Source organism: Gossypium hirsutum, chromosome A05 (assembly GCF_007990345.1).
Source record: "Gossypium hirsutum isolate 1008001.06 chromosome A05, Gossypium_hirsutum_v2.1, whole genome shotgun sequence".
NCBI classification, from domain to species: Eukaryota; Viridiplantae; Streptophyta; class Magnoliopsida; order Malvales; family Malvaceae; genus Gossypium; species Gossypium hirsutum.
In genome coordinates this window covers 3663695-3687617 of record NC_053428.1, presented here as the reverse complement: position 1 = coordinate 3687617, position 23923 = coordinate 3663695, and the positions used below count along the sequence as shown (strand labels likewise).

General features: G+C 34.4%; 4 protein-coding genes across 5 annotated transcripts; all 4 read right to left on the bottom strand.

Annotated features, from left to right (window-relative positions):
• Window positions 1-10313: 10313 nt before the first annotated feature.
• Window positions 10314-12380, bottom strand: LOC107958821 (probable E3 ubiquitin-protein ligase RNF217). The gene is made up of 2 exons (XM_016894713.2): window positions 11054-12380; window positions 10314-10568 (listed from the first exon to the last, which is right to left on the bottom strand). The coding sequence occupies exons 1-2, from the start codon at window positions 11986-11988 to the stop codon at window positions 10487-10489; spliced, it is 1017 nt and encodes a 338-aa protein (XP_016750202.1). The 5' UTR covers window positions 11989-12380; the 3' UTR covers window positions 10314-10486.
• Window positions 12381-12516: 136 nt separating this feature from the next.
• LOC107958822 (uncharacterized) lies at window positions 12517-15308 on the bottom strand. Its single transcript, XM_041112888.1, has 5 exons — window positions 15041-15308; window positions 13839-14803; window positions 13401-13601; window positions 13059-13254; window positions 12517-12975 (listed from the first exon to the last, which is right to left on the bottom strand). The coding sequence occupies exons 2-5, from the start codon at window positions 14706-14708 to the stop codon at window positions 12791-12793; spliced, it is 1452 nt and encodes a 483-aa protein (XP_040968822.1). The 5' UTR covers window positions 14709-14803; window positions 15041-15308; the 3' UTR covers window positions 12517-12790.
• A 721-nt stretch (window positions 15309-16029) lies between these two features.
• Window positions 16030-19820, bottom strand: LOC107958823 (suppressor of mec-8 and unc-52 protein homolog 2). The gene is made up of 11 exons (XM_016894714.2): window positions 19608-19820; window positions 19343-19483; window positions 19181-19230; window positions 18894-19008; window positions 18705-18753; window positions 18488-18577; window positions 17986-18054; window positions 17779-17902; window positions 17267-17625; window positions 16672-17055; window positions 16030-16581 (listed from the first exon to the last, which is right to left on the bottom strand). The coding sequence occupies exons 1-11, from the start codon at window positions 19652-19654 to the stop codon at window positions 16297-16299; spliced, it is 1713 nt and encodes a 570-aa protein (XP_016750203.1). The 5' UTR covers window positions 19655-19820; the 3' UTR covers window positions 16030-16296.
• A 743-nt stretch (window positions 19821-20563) lies between these two features.
• LOC107958825 (eukaryotic translation initiation factor 3 subunit K) lies at window positions 20564-23405 on the bottom strand. Of its 2 annotated transcripts, none has more exons than XM_016894715.2 (8): window positions 23055-23405; window positions 22446-22502; window positions 22159-22209; window positions 21982-22044; window positions 21456-21506; window positions 21313-21379; window positions 21121-21227; window positions 20564-21011 (listed from the first exon to the last, which is right to left on the bottom strand). In XM_016894715.2, exons 1-8 carry the CDS (start codon window positions 23178-23180, stop codon window positions 20808-20810), a joined length of 726 nt encoding a protein of 241 aa, XP_016750204.1. In that variant the 5' UTR covers window positions 23181-23405; the 3' UTR covers window positions 20564-20807. The 2 variants fall into 2 exon arrangements, with proteins under 2 accessions (XP_016750204.1, XP_016750205.1); XM_016894716.2 differs by having other exon boundaries at window positions 21121-21203.
• Between the last annotated feature and the right edge of the window lie 518 nt (window positions 23406-23923).

The following is a 23923-nucleotide window of genomic DNA, read 5'->3' as shown; positions in this document are numbered from 1 at the left end:
TATACAATAACATACAACATGGCAAAATTAGGTACTTAAACATTCCTAACATGTCATGATTATGGCAATTTCACATGCAATAGATATCATAGATTTTACTCACATCTTTACCACATTCATACTATAATCATTATAAACTCATCACATAATACCATAGCACATGCATGCATAATTAAAATAGATTTACAGCCCCATAATCAAAATAGGCCAACACATATGGTTAAAGCCATATCACATACTCTAATATTTAAACTCCTATACATGCCATAGGCTCAAAGTACTTGAAATCACTACACCAATAGCGTTAGCTTGACAGTGTGATAATATCTCTGACGGTGTAACAGCCCGATTTTGGGCCTAGTCAGAACAGTGGTTTCGGGACCACTATTTCGAGGCCAGATAAAATTATTTTATTATTATTTTATGTGTTATAATATAATTTTATAAGTGCATGTAAATTTTGGTAAGTTAATTTTAGCAATTTCTAGTCTAATTTCGAAAAAGGACTAAATCGCGTAAAAGGTAAAAGTTGTGTTTTAATACCTAAAGGTGTTAAATTGCCTTGTATCTTAAATTGGGGGTATTTAAAGTGAAATTAGGCCATTGAAAGTGTGATTGCCGGCCATGGGAGACAAAATTGTTGAAAAGTCAAAATTAGGTGAAATTTGGTCACCAATTTTGACTAGTTTTATTATTAACAAATCAAAAAGAAAAAGCTATCATTTTTCTCTTCTCCTTCACCGAAATATGCAGCAAAGAAAGGGATTTGAAGCTGGAAAATTTCAGCAACATATTTCCCTTGCTTGTAAGTGATTTTAATGTCTTTGCTTGATGATTTTTACATTTTTGGAACCCCTAAAGCATGAGCTTTCATATGAGGGGTCTATTTTGCAAAATGATGAAGAGTCTAGGGTTTTTCCATGAGAGTAAATGTGTTGTTTTCTGTGTTTTTATGGAAGATTATGAGTCCTAGTTGTCTAATAAACAACTTTTGTGAAAGAAATTGCATGAAAACACCTTAAAAAGGGCTAGATTTCTAAGTTGTAAAATGAGTTGTAAATGTGTGAAATAGTTGAAATTATGAGTTGCTATAGTTATGAAAATGGTTCATCTAGACTCAAGGAGTAAATAAATGTGATAAAAATTATTTTACGAGCCTAGGGGTAATTTGGTAATTTTGGAAAAATATAGGGGCAAAATTGTAAAAATTTCCCAAGTGTGTCAATGGACTAATTTGATCAGTACATTGTTTTAATAAGTTGAATGTGATATTTTAGATGATGAAAATCGAGATTTGGACCTAGAACGGAAAGAAATCGATTAAGGGATAATTACGTCTTTTTTTTCACCTTTGTGGTATCGAGGTAAGTTCATGTGTAAATAATGTAGCATAATTGTTATTTTAAAGTTATTGATGTTAAATATATGATATGCTGGTTTCTATCATGAAATATATGCTTTGTGGTTATTTTCGAATAAAATGCAAGTTATGTGTATTATCTGTTAAATATAAAGTGCTACCGAGTATTGGTTTCGGTATTTTACGGAAGATGGCAAGGAGATGTGTTCGAGGAAAATCCCGTTTGAACCTTAGGAATAGATTAGGATACAAGTGACATGTCACTAGGATGATTGAGCATCCGAACTCGTTGAGTTGAGTCCGAGTTCACTTATGGATGCGAATGTTCGAACTCGTTGAGTTGAGTCCGAGTTCGTGAGATGTAACTAGGCATCTGAGCTCGTTGAGTTGAGTCCGAGTTCACTTATGGATGAGAAGGCCCGAGCTCGTTGAGTTGAGTCCGAGTTCACTTATGGGCGGGTTACATGGTAGCTTGGCTACATATGTGGCACTTATGTGCAAACTTTCCATGTATCCGAATTATATTCTGATGTGTTCAACGGGTAAAATTCTACTCAAATGGAGGAATACTCGAGATGAAAGGGACGTATTGGTAAATGTTGTGAAATGGATACTTTGAACAGGTATGTACTTAACCCTTGGGTTGAAAACTCGACATAACAATAATATGGTAAGATGGTAAATGAAAATGTGATATGAATGTCTCGGTGATGATTATACAAACGATGTTGTATTAATTTTTTGAACAATGATCATGAATGAGTAATTTAGCCTTGACAGATTTGAGTTACTGCAGTAGTGTAACTTTGAAAATACACTAAAAATAGTGGAAAATGAGTTAGAGGCAGAATAAAATATGGGATTAAAGCTTAATGGGTCTATTTTCACATGAAAGAAACAGGGGAAGAAAAAGAATTCCATATTGTGTGATATATGAATTCTTGTTAAACAGGGTCTGAATGAATTCGAGATCCCCTGTCTTGAGTTTAGAAATTCACCAAAAATTGTACAAAAATTATTAAGAGTCATACCTTACATGCATGGATTCCTTATTGAGTCTATTTTTAGGGGAAATAAACGCCATGGTCTTTGGAATTTTTTACAGGGATAAATTCGGTTTGTAGTGCATAGGGGTCAGAGTGGTCATACCCTGAAATAGGGGAGACTTTAACTAATAAACCGTACTAATTGGCCCAACCAAAAATTTTAGAAAAAAATTAGTAAGTAGACATATGAGTCTAGTTTCAAGATAAATAGACAAGAACATTATTCGAGTCTTGTACTATGAGATAATTGAACTTTAGTACAGAAGGGTCAGAACTGTCAGATAGTGAATCAGGGGTAACTTTGAGGAATAAACTGTACTATTTGGCTTAACCAAAAATTCTGAAAATTTTATGGAAGAAATGAAAATAAGTCTAGTTTCAGGGAAAATTAACAGAACTTAATTTGGAGTTTCGTAGCTTCAGATATAAATAATTCAGTGACCGTTGCTCAGAAAGATAGCTTGTATTGAACTTGAGAATATGTTGTAAACATTGATAAAACAAGTAAATGGGTGCTTATTGTTTTCATATGAACTTACTAAGCGAAAGCTTACCCCCCTCTTCTTTCCCATGTTTTCTAGAGTTTCCAGGTTAGCTCGGGTTGGAGGCCGTCAGAGATATTATCACACTATCAAGCTAACGCTATTGGTGTAGTGATTTCAAGTACTTTGAGCCTATGGCATGTATAGGAGTTTAAATATTAGAGTATGTGATATGGCTTTAACTATATGTGTTGGCCTATTTTGATTATGGAGTTGTAAATCTATTTTAATTATGCATGCATGTGCTATGATATTATGTGATGAGTTTATAATGATTATAGTATGAATGTGGTAAAGATGTGAGTAAAATCTATGATATCTATTGGATGTGAAATTGCCATAATCATGACATGTTAGGAATGTTTAAGTACCTAATTTTGCCATGTTGTATGTTATTGTATAAGTATGCGTGTATCTATTGTGAGTGTGACAAAATGGCTTGGAAAATAGCATTGTATTTGTCCAGGTTTTTGGACACGGGTTTGGGACACGGGCGTGTCCCTAGCACACGGGCGTGTGCTCTATACCCACACGGGCATATGAAGCCTTGATGCAAGAGATTTTCTAAGTTTTTCATGAGTTCTCGGTTGGGTCCCGAACCACTCCGGATGTATGTTTTGGGCCTCGTAAGCCCGTATATGGGACAGATTGTATGTGAAAATAAAAGTTTTTAATTATTTGAGATTTCATGGCCCTGTTTAGTATGAAAGTGTTAGTAAAAGTCAGGTAGCACCTCGAACCCCGTCCTGGCGTCGGATGCGGGCGAGGGGTGTTACAGACGGCCTCCAACCCGAGCTAACCTGGAAACTCTATAAAACATGGGAAAGAAGAGGGGGGGTAAGCTTTCGCTTAGTAAGTTCATATGAAAACAACAAGCACTCATTAACTTGTTTTATCAATGTTTACAACATATTCTCAAGTTCACTACAAGCTGTCTTTCTGAGCAATGATCACTAAATTATTTATATCTGGAGTTACGAAACTCCGAATTAAGTTCTGTTAATTTTTCCTGAAACTAGACTTATTTTCCTTTCTTCCATAAAATTTTCAGAATTTTTGGTTAAGCCAAATAGTACAGTTTATTCCTCAAAGTTACCCATGATTCACTATCTGACAGTTCCGACCCTTCTGTACTAAAGTTCAATTATCTCATAGTACAAGACTCGAATAATGTTCTCGTCTATTTATATTGAAACTAGACTCATATGTATACTTACTAATTTTTTTCTAGAATTTTTTGTTGGGCCAATTAGTACGGTTTATTAGTTAAAGTCTCCCCTATTTTAGGGTATTGCCACTCTGACCCCTGTGCACTACAAACTGAATTTCTCCCTGTACAAAATTCCAACGACCATGGAATTTATTTACCCTAAAAATAGACTCAATAAGGAATCCATGCATGTAAGGTATGACTCTTAATAATTTTTGTACAATTTTTGGTGAATTTCTAAAGTCAGGATAGGGGATCTCGAATTCATTCAGACCCTGTTTAACAAGAATTCATATATCACACAATATGGAATTCTTTTTCTTCCCCTGTTTCTTTCATGTGAAAATAGACTCATTAAGCTTTAATCCCATATTTTATTCTGCCTCTAACTCATTTTCCACTATTTTTCGTGTATTTTCAAAGTTACACTACTGCAGTAACTCAAATCTGTCAAGGCTAAATTACTCATTCATGATCATTGTTCACAAAATTAATACAACATCGTTTGTATAATCATCACCGAAACATTCATATCACATTTTCATTTACCATCTTACCATATTGTTGTTATGTCGAGTTTTCAACCCAAGGGTTAAGTACATACCTGTTCAAAGTATCCATTTCACAACATTTACCAATACGTCCCTTTCATCTCGAGTATTCCTCCATTTGAGTAGAATTTTACCCGTTGAACACATCGGAATATAATTCGGATACATGGAAAGTTTGCACATAAGTGCCACATATGTAGCCAAGCTACCATGTAACCCGCCCATAAGTGAACTCGGACTCAACTCAACAAGCTCGGGCATTCGCATCCATAAGTGAACTCGGACTCAACTCAACGAGCTCGGATGCCTAGTTACATCTCACGAACTCGGCCTCAACTCAACGAGTTCGAACATTCGCATCCATAAGTGAACTCGGACTCAACTCAACGAGTTCGGATGCTCAACCATCCTAGTGACATGTCACTTGTATCCTAATCTATTCCTAAGGTTCAAACGGGATTTTCCTCGAACACATATCCTTGCCATCTTCCGTAAAATACCGAAACCAATACTCGATAGCACTTTATATTTAACAGATAATACACATAACTTGCATTTTATTTGAAAATAACCACAAAGCATATATTTCATGATAAAAATCAGCATATCATATATTTAACATCAATAACTTAAAAATAACAATTATGCTACATTATTTACACATGAACTTACCTCGATACCACAAAGGTGAAAAAAAGACGCAATTATCCCTTAATCGATTTCTTTCCGTTCTAGGTCCAAATCTCGATTTTCATCATCTAAAATATCACATTCAACTTATTAAAACAATGTACTGATCAAATTAGTCAATTGACACACTTGGGCAATTTTTACAATTTTGCCCCTATATTTTGCCAAAATTACCAAATTACCCCTAGGCTCGTAAAATAATTTTTATCACATTTCTTTACTCCTTGAGTCTAGATGAACCATTTTCATAACTATAGCAACTCATAATTTCAACTATTTCACACATTTACAACTCATTTTACAACTTAGCAATCTAGCCCTTTTTAAGGTGTTTTCATGCAATTTCTTTCACAAAAGTTGTTTATTAGACAACTAGGACTCATAATCTTCCATAAAAACACAGCAAACAACACATTTACTCTCATGGCAAAACCCTAGACTCTTCATCATTTTGCAAAATAGACCCCTCATATGAAAGCTCATGCTTTATGGGTTCCAAAAATGTAAAAATCATCAAGCAAAGACATTAAAATCACTTACAAGCAAGGGAAATATATGCTGAAATTTTTCCAGCTTCAAAGCCCTTTCTTTGCTGCATATTTCGGTGAAGGAGAAGAGAAAAATGATAGCTTTTTCTTTTTGATTTGTTAATAATAAAACTAGTCAAAATTGGTGACCAAATTTCGCCTAATTTTGACTTTTCAACAATTTTGTCTCCCATGGCCGGCCATCACACTTTCAATGGCCTAATTTCACTTTAAATACACCCAATTTAAGATACAAGGTAATTTAACACCTTTAGGTAGTAAAACACAACTTTTACCTTTTACGTGATTTAGTCCTTTTTCGAAATTAGACTAGAAATTGCTAAAATTAACTTACCAAAATTTACATGCACTTATAAAATTATATTATAACACATAAAATAATACTAAAATAATTTTCTCTGGCCTCGAAATAGTGGTCCCGAAACCACTGTTCCGACTAGGCCCAAAATCGGGCTGTTACACCCCATGCTAATTTCGGCCTCCATGAAAAAGATGAGTCAATTTTGGCTTTATTTTCCTTTTTATTTCTTTTAATTACCAAATGACTAAAATGCCCTTAAGGCATTTCTTTAAAATTTTGTCCTATTCATGCCCATTTTTGTCCAAACAAAATATAATGGTCCAATCAAGTACTTATGAATTAGAACACATATTTTGTAACTTTTTCAATTTAGTCCTAAAAGTCCAATTAAGCACTTTATCAGTAAAATTACTTAGCGATATTTTTACACAATATTTTAATCAATAAATAAACCTTAAAAACTTAATTGAAATAAATTTTTTGACTTTGAATTTGTGGTTCTAAAACCATCGTTCCGTTTAGGCCCTAAATCGGGATGTTATAGCAACTTCTGCAAATAAGCCCTAATAGGTAAATTAAACATGCAATCTATAAATTTTTTTATCAATACTCTAACACATGCATCTAATCACTCGGCAAATCATAAAAATTAATCGAAATAAACTTTTCTATCTCAGATTTGTGGTTTCGCAACCACTATTCCATTTAGGCCCTATTTCGAGATGTTACAGAGAGGCTAATTGAGTAGGGACGAAATTATTATTTATTAAAAGCTTAGGGGGAAATGGTAATAAACATCTTGCACTAAAACAGTTTTGGACAACAGCAGTAAGCTAACTTTGAAAAATCACCATAAATTTTAGAAATCGAATTAGAAGATGAAAAAAATATGGAATTAAATCTTATTGAGTCTAGTTTCTCATAGAAGAAACAGCGTAAGAAATAGAATTGTAAATCATGAGATATAATAAATTTTGTAAGACAAGTTCAGAATGAATTTGGGTTCTTTTATTCTGACTTTAAAAAATCATAAAAAATTTAATAAAAATAATTATGGGCTTAAATCTATATGTTTAGAATCCTGAATGAGTCTATTTTCAAGAGAAATAAATTTTAACATCATTTAAATTTTGTATGAGGAGAAAATTAATTTTTAGTGAAGAAGGGTCGGAACTGTCTGACAGCAGAACAGGGGTGACTTTAAAGAATAAATTGTACTTATTGGTTAAACCAAAAATTATGAAAATTTTATGGTAAGAAAATACATGAGTCTAGTTTCAGGAAAAAAATAGCGGATTTTAATTTGGAGTTCTGCAGCTCAAGATAAAAATAATTTAGTGACTATGATACAGATGGATAGCTTGAATATTCATACAAGTAAATAGTGAAAATTATGGATAATGTTACTTACAAGTGTGTTATTTATACTAAGGATGTGGATGGAGAGGAGGAGGAGGAAAATATACATATATATATGAATAACTTGTGTATAAATTGATCACATGCCCGATTATAATCGATAAATGTTGAATTAGAAATGATATAATGTTTTATTTGGAATATTTATTATGAAATTATGATTATTGCTATAATACAAAAATTGAACTTGTGAGTTTATATAACTAAATTTTAGTGACCATTTGTTAATATTATTAAATTTCAATATTATTTTATGAATGGTGATTAATATTTATGTATGTTAATTGTTGAAAATAAGTAAATTATGTACAAAAGTTATGAAATTGAACTGAGTATTTCGGAGGAACGGAACGCAGGAAATGAGTACGATCTTTCAGTAAAAAAGATGAATTGACAGTAAATTACCCAAGTAATCCGAGATTCAGCATTTGTTGCTAATTCTCGTGTTTGCTTTCTGTTTAGCTCTTACGAGCTTTCGTTAACTCATATGAGTTTCAGTTAACCCTTTTAGGGTTTCAGTTCAGCTCTGATGAGCTTCAGTTAGCCTTCGGGCTTCCATTTAGCACTGTGCTTCAGTTAGCCTTCAGGATTCCGTTTAGCACTTGTGTGCTTCAGTTAGCCTTCGGGCTTCCATTTAGCACTTATATACTTCAACTAGACTTTGGGATTTAAATCACGATGTACTCAAATCCGTAAGCCATTCATTGAATGGACAAGTTGGTAAGTCATAACTGTAACGTGTGGAAAAAGAAATGTAAGTAATTATGTGATTTCGTCATTCAAAGATTGTGTTTGACAGGATATGTTAGTAAATTATGAGTATGTGAATCAAAGTGACAGAATTTAAACACCTAATGAGGTTGAGCTCATTCACATGAATTTGTCATTTGAAATTGTGATTGACAGGAAGAAACAATGAATTGCATGCTTATAAATGGTTACACATAATTATCTGAAAAACAAGAAAAATGACGGTTATTGATATATGGAGACATGAGACATTGATATATGAATGTGGAATATGTTTGATAAATGTGTTCATTCATAATTATGGAATTATGTACCTCATGTGTGCTATTTGCATAAAGATGATATTTCAAATACTTTGGTGAATAAAGCTTAAATATGAAATAGTATGAAATCAAGATAAGTTGTTATGAAAATATATTTAAATTATCTGTAAGTGCTTCGTACTCCTCGGTAATACCTCGTACTCTATTCCGACGACGGATACGGGTAGGGGGTGTTACACTATAACTTTAAACTACTTTATAACCTTTAAGAATCACAATTTTAGCAATAGACTTTAATTCCAAAAAAATTCATTATTAAGTCCTAAAAATCAATTTCTATTGAAATACCTAATAAAATCATCTCATAAACAAATTAAAGCTTAAATTTCATTCTATTTCATCATAAAATTACAGCACTCAACCATGGTGGCTTTCAATTTCATCCATGAAATCAAAAACTAATGAATTTAATAGTAAGACCTAGTTGTAAAAGTCTTAGAAACACAAAAATTACAAAAAAATAGGAAAGGATTAACTCACTTGGTGCAAAAATTATGAAATACCAACTTAGAAAACTCTCTTATGGCATTTTTGGCTGATGAGAATGAATAAAAATGAAGAGATTTCTAAATATTCCAAATTAGTCCTACTTTTATTTAGTAAATTTTGTTATTTTCCCATTTTGCCCTTATTTTAGTAATTCTCCTGATTTTTCTCAGCTTATGTTGACCAAAATACCTCCTTTGGGCTTATTTGCTCTTTAAGTCCCTCCTCATTTGACAATTGAGCTATTTAATTCTTCTAGTAACTTTTACACCCTTTTTAATTTAGTCCTTTTCATTTAATTACCTACCCAAACATTAAAATTTTCTAACAAAATTTTAATACCACATTACCAACATTTTATAAATATTTATAAAAATATTTCCTACTCAGTTTTACGAGATCAAGGTCTCGATACCTTGTTTTTACCCAATGCTTTCAATAATTCCTTTTTCTAACTAACTACTAAATCGGTAAAAAAAATTTATCGATATTTTAATACGATTTTCCTATCATATAAATATTCATGCAAAAATATTAAAATAAATTTCTCTTTAAATCAAATTTGTGGTTACGAAATCACTATTCCGATAACTTTGAATTTAAGCCATTACAAGTGGTGTGACTACTAATATAGTTTATCTTATTATTTATTATTACCATTTTGGCCAAAAGTTAAAAATTTTATTTTATTTAATCTTATTAATGCACCAACTGATGAAATTAGATGAAATGAGTTAGTACAGGAAAAAATTTAACCAATGCACAAAAGAATGTTGATTACATTGGTTTTTTACTTCAACAAGGCCTACCAGCCAAACCTGTGGAACAACTAAAAATTTATTTATTTTTATAAAATAATAAATATTATTTTAAATAATGACATAATTTTATATAAAAATAAATTTTTACATAAATTTTTTCATTCACATCATAAATATATCATAAATTAATAATATTTATATAAAAAACAAAAATATCAATTTATGCTACCTGCATAAGTCTACAGTAGTATGGCAGTGCTTGGGTCGACAATCTTTCCAACAAGTGTTATGAATTTAATGAATTTGGAACTTTACTTTTACGTATAGGAAAATACAATAGTTTAAAATGGTAGATTGCTTTTGCTGCTGCATCAAAGTGTTACGTTTTTCTAAAACATATATAGAAAATATATAATAAACAAAAACCATTGTAAGAAATATGATTAGATTAACAAAGAGAATACTCTGCAGAAGGAAGCATATATATATACGAGGAATATTAACGTTTACAATTGTAGCAATAATGATGATGATTATCCACTTGGGTTGTTCCACAGTCGTAGCAGAAAGCACCTCCACACCTGGTTTTACATATAATCATCAAAGATTAGCAAAGAACAGAACATGCAGCACAATCGATGAATGTTCAGGGTTGTTAGGTAATTAAACGAGCCTTCAACAATATTAAGGTATTATTTTCGTGTTGAGGTTTTGTCTGAGTCTTGCAAGTCACCGATGAAAAGCTCTTGATGGAGAAAAGAGATGACCCAACATGAAAACAATACATATTATTATTATTGACGGACAGACCGGCTGTCAGACGACCATATATTCAACACTTTCTCCCAACGAGATCGGCCCCTCAACAAGGTTCTTTTCATGAAAAGTGTCAAAGCAATAGAGTATTATAAGCCAAATCTTTTTGAAAAATCGTAGGAAAAACACACACACACACATATGTGTGTTAATGCCATCAAAATCCCTCATTCAAACAGTAGCTATCAAACCCAGAATTATATGCCTGTAAAAATGAAGGGGAAAAAAGAAACCGAGAACCAAAGCTAACCTGCATCTCATGAACCTACAGCCCTGGGTTCTCTTAACGACGAATCTACAGTTTGGGCCCCTAGCCCACTTCTTTTCTTTAGCAAGCTTCATCAACATAATATCTTCCTTTTCTCTTTCATCTTTATGCAACCTTTGAAATTCCCCACATTCAAGCTCAGCATGCCATGGAACTTTACATTGCGCACAGAAAAGTCTCCTACAATTCGGGCATTCCGATTCCTTCACGGCCTCTCCTCCATCATCGATCAAAAGCATAGAACAATCTTTGTAAGGACAATAAAAACTTTGAAGTCCTAAAACCATGGCCTCGCATAAAGCATCCCCCCACCTATCAAAAACTTCTTTAGGGAGTATATTGCGACAGTACTCAGGTTCTAATAAACCCCCACAGTTTTCAACGGGACAACTTATAGCCGTAATCCTGTCTTGAAGTTTAGACGCCACGTATTTGATCATGCAATCCGTACAGTAAGCGTGAGAACAGCCTTTGATGTTGAACGACTCGTTAGGTTGCTTGGGTTCGATGCAGATTTCGCAGGTAAAAGATGGGTTTTGGTTAGTTTTGGAGTTTGATGACTCTCCTGCTTCAGTAATGGAAAGATGAGAGAAGGGTTTCTTTGTTTTTTCACGTCTTTTACCGAAAACTGTCTTTGGGGGCTGGAAATTAAGTAAGAACAAACCATCATCGTAGTTGTCGAGATCGATGAAGTTAGTATCGGAAGTTATGGTGGAAAGCTTGATGGCAAGTTGAAGGTCCCTTTCTTCACTGTATTGCTCGACAGAGATCGCGTTAGTCTTGGAGTTGCCTTTGCCTTTGCCTTTGATGGGTGTAGAACAAAACGAATCGCTTTCAATGTCAACGATAACGATATCCTTTGAAAACCCTGCTCTGCTTCGCTTCTTTATTGAGATTTCTTCATCGATGGTAGCCATCAAGAAAATGGTAGGCTTTTCTTGAATTTGAACCCCGTTTTGCTTTAGGGGATTGTTTTTTTTTTTCCGAGTGGTTTTCTTAGCTCTGCCTTTTCCTTTATTGGTGTTCACATTCACGAATCACGATGCGACATACTCGACTTGAGATACTACCTCCTTGATTACGTCGTTATTGTCGATAAATAATAAAATATTATGAATTTATGAAGATTGGCTTCTGTTAAGTAAAGATATAAACAGCATGGAAACTCTTCGATCACCAAATAGGCTGAATTGGTCCAGTCAAGTAGGGTTGGTCATTGTAAAGTAGTCTTACTCTATTTGTGTCTGAATTGAATACACAAAATTAATAACACTATATATTTTTCAAAAAAAAATTATTTATTTCACTTTATTTAAAGGTAATACCTAATCTGATATCACTTTTTAATATGACTTTATCTTAAGAATCAGCTACATTAATAATTAATTTTTAAACACAACTAAGGTTTGTTTCAAATTCAATAAAAAATATGAATAACGCAGCTCTAATAAAAATATTGCTTTCACATTATTTTTGATATGTATATAATCTTTTTGCAAGGAATAAGAACAGAAATATTTACATAGTAACTGAATGGTTTGTTTGACAACTGTAGATACATATTTGACCCAATGCCCACTCGTCCACCAAATAACAATCCATCATCCACATGCATATAAACTATAAACCATAGAGTCACAAATCATCCAGGGCAAGAAATGCACCATGCACTCAAGCTGTTGCTTGTTTCACAAGCTGCTTCGCCAAATAGTGCCGGAACTAAAAGCGTAGGCTGGAGTACAGGTTATGTAGTGCAGCATACAAGGGCTCAGCAGCTTTTGGTCTGTCCACGGTCCCCAGTAATATGTCGGCAGTGGTGAGATACGGATCACCATAGAACCGTAGGTTGGTATCCATTCTTGTTGCAACAATGTTCCCTTCCAATGACACACCAACAAACGCCCCTGCAAAATTTGCAACAAAACGGATTTGTCAAATCCACTAACTAGTCAAAAGAAGGGTATATTTACATTGCAGGATGGAATACCTTTGCTACAACTATAACTGTAGCACATGCCGGACCCACTATCCCCGGCTCGAAGATCTGCTTCCAGCACTCTCCCCACAGGTCCTGCAGCAGCACTGCAGCCAGCACCTAGAGAAAAATGCATTCGACTACAAAACGTCTTCACAGCTTTTGAATCATGAAGCACAATTATGAAATCCATGAGCTCGCCTCCGATCTAAGAAACACATAAAAATAATACTTAGTTGATAGATTATGCATGTAAATACTTGTGCAACCTGGAAGGCAATTGACCCTTAGCTGCCTGGCCTAGACATGTATATTCAGCTAGGGCAGGTATATTTTTCTTGATTAAAAGTTCACCTGAGCACCCCATCCTAAACCAACAGAGCACAAAGCTGATGGGGCAGACCATGTTCCATCTGACCTTCGAGCAATAACAAGACCAGTCCCAAGTTTATATGCAACAAGAACTCCAGCTTTAACAACAGTTAAAATAGCTAAGCCTTTGGCTCCTCTCAAGACAGCCCATGGTATAGATCTCTCTGGATTCAACCTAGCAACCTGTCCAATTCAAAAAATGTTACTAGAAGCTTCTAACAGTGTCAAAACATACTCTTCGTGTAAATCCAACATATAAAAGATTAGTTTCACTACGGAATGTCTTCTGGTAGATGATTACTGGTGCAAAACCATCTATGTGAACGCTTAATTTAGTTGGAAGTGTGATTATAACATCAATTAAAGTTTTGGACATATAAATCTATCATCGTTCATGAACAATGAAATGTAGGATCTTACCTGGCAATAGCTTCTCAACGTATTGGATGCTTTGTAGATCTCATGTTCCATGGACAAACCAACTGGTAAGTTCAACCAACCACGTGTACAGGTCCAATCCATGCAATCATGTTTTGCTACTTGGACAGCATTGCTAATGGTATTGATAAGAACACCCTGCAACGGATCAAGCCTATCATAGCAAGAATCACACACCCTCTGGGGATTTCTTTCCCTAAATTTAACAGGTAGTAAGCACCTTCCCTTCGAACATGCTCTGCAGAAAATCCCTCCACAAAACCGGCAATGATGTCTGCCACGTGTAAGTGCAGTAAATGGAGCACTACACTGCATGCAAACTGAAGTAGAACTATCCGGAATCCACTCCGGAGGCTCAGCTTCTAAAACCTCTTTATATGCGTTATAATCTATCCCACTTGACTCCAGAAGTGGCGGAGCACTTGGTATATAAACAGAGGAGTGCAAATATGTATCTCCTTTCTTTTCAGACCCCAGAAATGATACATTAGAACTTTGGTATTGCTGATCCACACAAGCACCAGGGGGTCCTTTATTACGCCCAGTTACGATTGCAACTAACCCACTCAACACATTCTTCAAGTTCACCTCAGGATACAAGCCATTTTGCATTGACTTAGAGACATCATCACCAGAATCGTATTCTCCATCAATAAAATCATCGGACTCAGCCCGAAACTGATAGAGGTAATCGTTTTTCATCGACTTTGAGCCTAATGGGACAATACTTTTATCTTGTGGCACAGTACAAACAGCATCCCTATAATCATCATCGAATTGAAAGGCGTTTTTATTTCCCTTTTCTAGCTTTGAAAGGTATGAAAATGAAATGCCACCCTCAAAGGTTGCCATGCAACCAAACCACCAAGAGGCAGATTCCAAAGTTCAAGAAGCAATTTCACGGCAATTCAAAGATTGATACCCGACTTAGCCGCCTATTAAAAACCCTAAACAACAAAAAATTGCAAGTTTTTGGCAAATTAAGTCGCGAAAAAAAATCTATGATAAAAGAAAACACTTTTCTTTGCTTTCCTATGCATAAATCAAAGGGAGCTTTTTTCAGAAAAAAAATCAAACTAAAACAAGAATTCCTCGAATTAGGGTTTAAAGATGTTGATTTTTCCAGCCTGATATATTGTTTTGGATTCGGAAATTGAAAATAGAAATTGGGATAAAATTCGTACCTTTTTCGTATCAGACTATCAGTATTTGGTGATAAGATATCCAACTGAATCCTTGTTTCGAAGTCTTTAACTTTTAATCTTTAATATTAAATTATATGAACAAGAACAATAAGAAGAAGAAGAAGAAGAAGAAGAAGAAAAAGAACGGGTTTTATCGTGTCGTATCTTGCTTATGGTGGAAGTCGTTCGAGGATAGAGAGAGAAAAAAATGCCCTCGACACGAAATCTCAGGGAATAAACTCAAATAAAATAAAAGGGAATAAATTACTCTATGGGGTGGCACTTGCGAGATTGGTCAGCTTAGATCCTAAAATTCTAGCCCATATATTAGCTTTGGGCCTTAGAGTACTAATTGGCAATTAGTTACTTATATCAAGCCGTGGGCTGCTTAGAGCTAGGGATTGTACTCTCGGACAAATTCCTACTCCATAAATTAGTTCTAGGCCGATTAGTGTGAGGTTGATGGTAGGAATTCGGTTGGTTGGGTGAATAAGTTTTAAAATTTTTGGATTATTTTTGTTTAAATTAATTTGAGTTTAGATTATTTTAGTTTTAGATCGTTTTTATTTTTTAACCATTTTGGATATGAATTAGTTTAGGTTTGAGTTTAGATTTGAGACTTAATTTTAGGATTGATTCATCAGAATCATTTTAAATTATTCTAAATTATTTTAAGTTTGATTTGTACGAGATTCATTGTGTTTTGGTTCAAATCAAATCATATTTTTAAATTTTTGGATATTTCAGTTCAAACTAATTTTGAGTTTGGATAAAATTTACTTTTAATTTTTAATTATTAAATCAGACGTTAATGCTCTTTATATCCTAAAACATTATTTAAAATTAATTTGCTTTCTATTTTTTACGATGAACTTGGTCATTATTCGAATCCCACTTAATGAATATTACAAAAATTAAAATAAAAATGATTGCGATTGAACTCTAACTAAACTCTAAATCTATTCTGTTAACTTCTAATGAGACGTAAATTTCATATTGAGCTTCCATCTCTTAATCTTATTTTATGTAAGAAGCACAAATGAAATGATACAAAAGCATCCTGCCTACAGTTGGCAAAGCAAAAAAAAGCCTCAGAACACTATAATAACGACTTTAGTTGGCATTTCATTGCTCTAAAAAGATTTTTCCACGAATTTTGCACTCTTTGCCAATGACTTACCTTAATACAAATTAACACATCAGCTCTAAGAAATAGTAGCTTTTCTTTACCTTTCTGGTAAAGGAACTGCAACTTTTTAACCTGATATCCTAAGTTTCTTTCCAGGCTGTACATCATTGCTATGACTTCCACCTTCACCACCACCTGATTCTTTCTCCATCTTCTTTCTTGCCAGTATTTTGTTAATCTTGTGTAGCTCGTTGTTGAGCTTCTGGTCCTTGTTTTGCTTCCTTGTCTTCCTTCCATCTTGCATCTTCACACCAAACTGGAATGCTGCCTTTGGCATTGCTTCCTTCTGCTCATTGTACGTTGCCCATTCCTCTTCTGTTTCAAAGTCCCATCTATGAAGACGACCCTTAGCCTGTTACATTGTTGTAGACCAGTCTAAGCATCACCATTACCCAAATAAATGAGGAACAGCTATTAGTTTAAGGTGGAAAAATAGGCTTACTCGTCCTCCCATATCCATTTTGGACAAGTCATCTTCATCATCGCTGTCAACAATCTCACGGTTGTACTCCTGATAACCAGGATAACATTCAGAGTAACTCTCAGATATGAAATTAGGATCTTTCTCACGAGCATCCTTCTCCCTCAATTGTTGAAGCCTTTGGTCATCCCGCTTGAACACAGATCCCAATCCTCGGTCCTTCTCTTCTTGAGTCATATATCGTGGATCTTGTGGAATGTTTGATCCAGCTTGTACCTCATAACCTTGCATGTTAGCCTGTAGGTATTGCTCAGGATAAGCCAATTGCTCAGCATATTGGTAATCCTGCCACTCTCCTTGGTACCCACCAGCCAAGGCCTGTGTTTGGAGGGCATCGTAACCATTCTGAAACCAAACAGACAAAAAAGTGAATAATGAATAATTTGTATACCAGAACTTAATTTTAATAAAAATTCAAGTAGCTAAAAATGAATTAGAAGAGTAATTTTAAGTAGTTAAGCTCCAAACAAGTCTATATAATTTCATTTTATACCTTTTGCACAGCACGTTTCTCCTGCATTTGGAAAAAGAATAACAAAATGTAGAAACAACTTACCAGTTCTTGCCATTCCTGAGGAGCAGTAGAGGGCGACACTGGGCCATAAGCAGGTTCAGGAAAGTATGAAACTCTTTCTTTATGTCGAGGTGATTCTTCCATATCCTCTGAAAGAGGGCTCGGTACTGCATCTTTCTCAGGACTATTATAGTCGATGCCTTCCCCCACAAATATATCATCCTCTTCTGCTCTAGCAATAGTCGGGCCTTGCTTCTCCCTTGAATCAAGATGATTTTTCCTTGGAAGGGGGGGAGGCGGGGGCAAAATTTCCTTCTCAGTTCTACCATTAGACACTCCATCATTAGGCTTTGATGACTTTTCCTCTTCATAGTATTCATTACCAAGAGATGAAATCTTCCCTATAATGAGAAAAAAAAAAGATATATATTAAAAAGCATAACAATATGCACAGATAAAAAAAATATGAAACATATACAGTTGTTGATCCAACATTAACCCATATTGGAAAGTTAGGCTTCAAATTACAATAGAAAACTAAATATAGCAAACACCTTTGGCATCCCTTTCCTTCTTTTTCTTCTTGAGAACCTTCCCAGATGACCCGAGGCGAAGATATGACAGAATTTTAGCAATTCGATCAAGCACAGAACCATCAACATTGACAGTAACCATTTCCTGCACAAGAAGTCTTATCAAAAGCTGAATCACTATCTAGAATCAAAATAAAAGTTGTCCAAAGAAATTATCGATATACAGACATCAGGCACTGGACAGTCAGCTTTACTCCTGTGCAAGGTGGTTGGAATGTCATTAGAATAGCCACCCTCCTGAAATAAAGAAGGGAAATTCAGTCAGGAAATAGGAATTATAGTATTAAAATTGAGAACCATAAACAATGCTCTACAGGCAGTCATGCCTAAAAAATTTGGCACAATTATTCAATTATAGTCTCAAATACTTGTAAAGTAACTTCAAAGAAAGTTTTTACTTCAAATTTGAATATGCATTGAAGTTTTATGTAGCAAGTGAACGACCTAAGAACCATAACAGCCAGTGTGTTATGTGGTAAGGAAAATGCTTCACTGGCAGTCATGCCTTCCCAGGAAAAGAATTTCTAACATATAATAGCATGCGGGTATGTTTGCAAACATGTACCAATTACAGCACAGAGTGCTCAAAGTTCATGAATGGAGAAATACCGATAGTATCCCTCTTTAAATAATACAAACGGAATAGAATGGAAATGTCTAAGATTCTCACCATATTAAAAATAAACGCCATTCGACCAGGTAGAAACATTTCATTTGTCTTCATAACAGTTTGAGGTTTAACTATCCACTGATACACTGACTGAAAAAAAAAGGAGAGACATCAACATGAACAGCTTCCTAAACCGACGGCATCTTTTCTTTTTTTTTTCCTTTTTGTAAACTGTATTGGAAAAATTATTCCACAACTCAAGATGAAGTTATTGCACCTTTGCAGTGGCTGTTCGAAATGATAATTGCTGGTCTTCTTTTGATTTTCTGTTGGAACAAAAAACATTTGTTTATAAAACAATTACAAGATTATTAATTGCGCAATTTAAAGATAACTTGGAAATTACTGAAACTTCAATATGATTATAGCCCATCACCTAATATAAACAAACATTGTACTTTATTACCTCGACTTTCCATCGGTTTCATCCCCGGCTTCAGGCTTCTTATCAATCTCACTCCTAACTTTGTTAAGCAAAGCATAATCCAACCCCTTGACCAAATGAGTGTGTTCCACATCACCTAAATGTTGGAGACACCGTCAAGATTTAAAAAAAAAAAAACCAAAACAGAAAAGGCAGCTAAAGTGCTAAACAGAAGCGGCAAGTTCCCCCGAAAAGCCAAAAATAAAAAACAAATTGCACGCATCAATCAAGTCATTAAAATTTCCAAATCCTAAGACTGAAAAGCCCACCTCCAAGGTACTTGCTCTTTTCAATGGATATCTTGTGAGCATCAGCTGACCTAGACACATCCATTAAAAAAAACAATTAAATGATTAATAGAAGCAGAGCATCTTAAAAAACCTAGGATATGCATCAAATTAGGGATTTAAGAAAAAATGGTAGAATCTCACCGAAGATCGACGGTTCCAGGAGGAGCAACAGCATGAAAAGAACCTAATTCAGTTGGCTCATAATCTGGATTTTGATCCTCTCTTCGCTCTTTGGCTCTGTCTCTGTACTTTGGTTGCTCTGGTTCTTCCGCTTTCTCCTCTCTGCACAATTAATGTCATAAATCTATTAAATAATGAAATTGAATGGAAGATTTCGCATTAAATGTCCATTTTTACGAGGATTAGAGAAAATGAAGCTATGAATAAGAAAGAAAGGGATACTTACTTGCGACGAGCGATTTTTTCCTTGTAGTATTTCTTCGAGGAAGTCATTGATAAAAAATTTGTAATTTGTTACAGAAAGTTAAGGATTCAACGCTAGTGAATAGACGAATATAAGAGTTTAGGGTTTTGATCTTTTAAATTTGTAATTTTCTCTCTAGTTAGGGTTTAAATTGCGAATGAAGGGGAGACTAATGAACGAATAAAGATTGGAATTTGGATAGAGCCGAGAGGACGAAGGATGTTTAATTACAGAAATGCCCCCCCTTGTTGGATATTTGTTGGATTCCAAATTTTGATTTTGAGCCTTTGGGCTTTGGATCGGTTCGTCGAAACTTGAAAGCCGTCACCTGTTTAATGTTCGCTGCAAGCAAACGCAGCGTTTTGCACTCTTTATTTCTTGTTACGAATTTATCATTAGACAAATATATCTCATGGACTTTTTTTAATTTACTAAGCATTAAAATTTTCTAATGACTAATAAAATTATCAAATTTTATATTTATATAAATATTCTTTTTTCTCAAGAGATTCTTTTAAGAGAATAAGGTTATTTGAGAACCTTGGTGTGGCTCTTTTTTTTATTTTGTTACTCCTTTTAATTTGATTTGATACTTTCCTTTTCGTGCGTTGACCTTTCTCTTCTACCAGTCATGATTTATGAGCCAAACCCAAATCACTTTTGGTGCAAATCAGATCCTTTATTTCATTATTAAAACAGGTCATGCCCTTTTTGGCTTGTACGAGATCCTCGTTTTTTTTTTTTGCTTGAAAGTTCAATTGATGCCAACAAATTATATAATTAATAATTATTAAACGCAAAAAAAAAATCAAAATAATTGAATTTCTAACCAATACTTAATGGTAAAGCAACTTCTAGTTCCACTTCTCAAAGAAATTCTCTGGCTGTTTCAAGAAAGAAAAATCCATGAACTCAGAAAGGTAAAAGCATAATAACAATTAAGAAGAACGCGCAGTAAATAAATATATTCTGAAATCCTGATGAGTGAAAAAATAGAAATAAAAAGGAACCGATTCAAAGCTAATCTTTGGGGTGGCTTGACAAGTCTATCCTAAAATAGCTTGTTCTCAGCTATATATATATATATATATATCCAAAACAAAAAAACAAAGAGAATGGTCGCAATGTCATCGAAAACATGGCACAAATAACTCCAAAAAATTGTTCATCCCGGCTAGAGGCTTAACCAAGAATGGGGAAAATACGGGTGATGTGCTCCAATGGAACACTATCAGCAGTGCTTTTCTTCAGCTCAGGATGGTTAAATTCGTTTCGAGGTAGGACTATAAGTTGACCCCTGCCATGACCCTTCTCAAGAATCCAACCGCTGTTGGCCGCCTGGTGTTCAAGGAATTTGTCCAAGGATAGACCTTCGATGTTAATAGCCTGTCCCACACCCAAAACTAATGCATAAGTTTGACATATCACACATATAACTACAGATAGGGACAGATTCGATAGTCTGAACTCACAACTACAAATGCATATAACATACCTCAGCAAGTACAGGTCTTGGAATCTTCTGGTAAGTCAGGGAGAGGACATGAATGGCATACGTCTGGATTGCTTGCTCAAAACCTGCATTCAATCCTCTAGTGAGAGCTACACACACAAAAAAACAAAAAAAGAAAGTGGATGCATTGTTTATCAATTCAAACAAAAAATTCATCTCATCACAGTTTATTACCCGGTACAGCCTCGACTATATGACGATTTTTAGCTGCTTCATCCCAGAACTGACGAAATCTTCCTGTCTACAAATGCAGTAGGTAAAGTACAATCATCAATCCCATCACTGTTCACAAATTACTGAACAAAGAAAATGCGTACCTCCAGATAGTGAGAAAGAACAATCAGTGTCTTGAACTGCTCCTCCATTTGCTGATAACAAATACAAAGTGTTACTTAAAATAGCAAAAAACTTGATGTCGAACATAATATTTTCCGGTAATGGTAGAATGATGACAAAGGAAGAACTTTAGACTTTACAACAATCATGCCTTCCACAAATGCGTGTCTTACCCAAATGGTTCAGAAAGTGCATGCATGGGCAATACACATGACATTAACTACTTATCTTGGCCTACTTCAAATAGCAATAAGCAGGATTTGGACGGTTCTACGGGAGATAGGCAGAAACTTTCAAGTTTAACAAAGTACAAATATCAATTACAGGTTTGTCATTCACATGTAGGGTATTGTAAAAGAGTTTAAACGTTCAACAAAACTTGACTTAGACCAAAAGAAAAGACAGACAGCATATGCCAACACCCAGTCAAAAACACAATTGATTGCTGATGTGCAGATGTAGTTCGAATGGAAATCTGAAAAAATATATATACTACAAGATTGATACCACTCGCTCAGGAATTAAAAAGAGACAGAGGCTGAAATCTGGAGCTGGCATTGCCATGAGAGCCTGCAAAAAAGCAGGAGGGAAGAAGGAAAAGGAAGCATTAAGAACAACATATCCTAGCCTACTAACAAGCTGATACATAATTCTACATAGGTATAAAGAAGAGCTTAAACATGCCTTAACCAAAATGCGTGCAACAATTTGTGTGCTCATACGCTCAGGCTCAAACTACAGAAACAAAGAAAATATAATATTAGTAACACTAACAACTAGAACAGTAGTAACTTTTCAAAAAAAAAAGTTGTGAGCAGTAAGCGACTAAAACTGCAAATAGAAAATTAAACCAATTAAAAAAAAATCACATTCTACAAGAATATAGAGACTTGGTGTTCTCTAGCTTCCATTCTCTTTTACATACACACAGTGAACCGTAAACAAGACATAAGAAGAGTGAATGGCAGTACCTGGTAGAGGCGAAGAAGGCAGAGATTAGCATCCAGGCTATACGTTTGTGATGAAACCTGATAAAGACAGATTTTGTAATCATTTGAGCAACCTCCACTAGATGTGAGTTGCCCTTTTAGGGTTCCAACACAAAACACGTTTTTTTTAAACAAGTATTAACAGACTGAAGGGGTTCACCCACATAAGTTACATTCTAACATAAAAAAAAAAAAGTAACGCATCGCTATGTCAATTTCATGGCTAGAGGACGTAAAGAGAAGCTCGAAGATTCTATCAAATTTAAAAAGGATCTCATAACAATTCAATCTAAGATGCTAACAGCTGACCGTAAGAAGCAGTTCGTTATTGAATGCCCGAACTTAAAAAGATTAAAGAAGCAAAGAAATTCAGGTCGCCGTAATGGCAGCATCTAACCAAATCAAAGCTGATTCCGACATCATCCAACAAAATATAATAAGACCCAATATTCAGATTCTCAAATACTTCAAATCAAACACATAAAAGAACCATTTTGTTCTCTTTTTTTTTAAAAAAAAGGCTAAAATTTTATCCCATACGATGAAAATCAATAAAATCTAATGAGCTCATTAATAGAAAACGAGAGGGACCTGTTCATTAACGTAGTTCTCGAGATCAGGTAAGATGTCGGGATTGTAAGGATTGACGGCTACAAGCTGCTCCACTGTGTATGAAACCTGTTGTTGCTGCTTTGGAGTTTCTCTTTCTCTTACCATTTTTCTTTTGTCTTTGTTTCTTTGTCAGACAGTTTAGTTGGCGAAGGAGATGGCTAAGGCTTCGATTAGTTTACAGGTTCAGCGACGGGAAATCCGGAGGCAGGAAGAGAGTGAACGCCGAAGGGTTTAAATTAGGGTAAAGCTAAAGCCTTTATCGCTGCTGCTGCTTGGCACTTTAGCAACGAAATAGGTTAAAGTACTCTTATACCCCCTCTATTATTTCTTACCCTATAGCCAAAATAAAAGGAGTTTTTATATATCATAAGAATTTTTAAGCTTTAATAAGAGAGATTTTTTCTAATATTAAGATCTTGTCGCTGCATATTTTATTTTCTCGAACACCAATCACACGAAATTTTAATGCTAATTTAGTTTGTTTTTATAAGACTCAAGGATAAGCTATGGTCTAAATAGATTAGTCACAACATTGTAACACAAGTTTGTATCAATAGGAAAAAAAATCTGTACCGAATCAGTAGAAATTTTATGCATGACTTAATTTAGGATTTTTTTTCTTCTTTTTTAGAGCAAATAATCAATGTGAATAAACATGTTTTTTTTATAGAATGCTTCCTTTATTTTTTTAATTTAATATCTATTTTTATTTATAATCTCAAATCCATAAATCGTAAAATAAATGTATTTAATTACATTTAAATCTATATATTTATTGTCGTAATAATAATAACAATGCTAATTGAGCTAGGGTCAACTCCTTTAATTTTCAAACGCTATAAGCATAT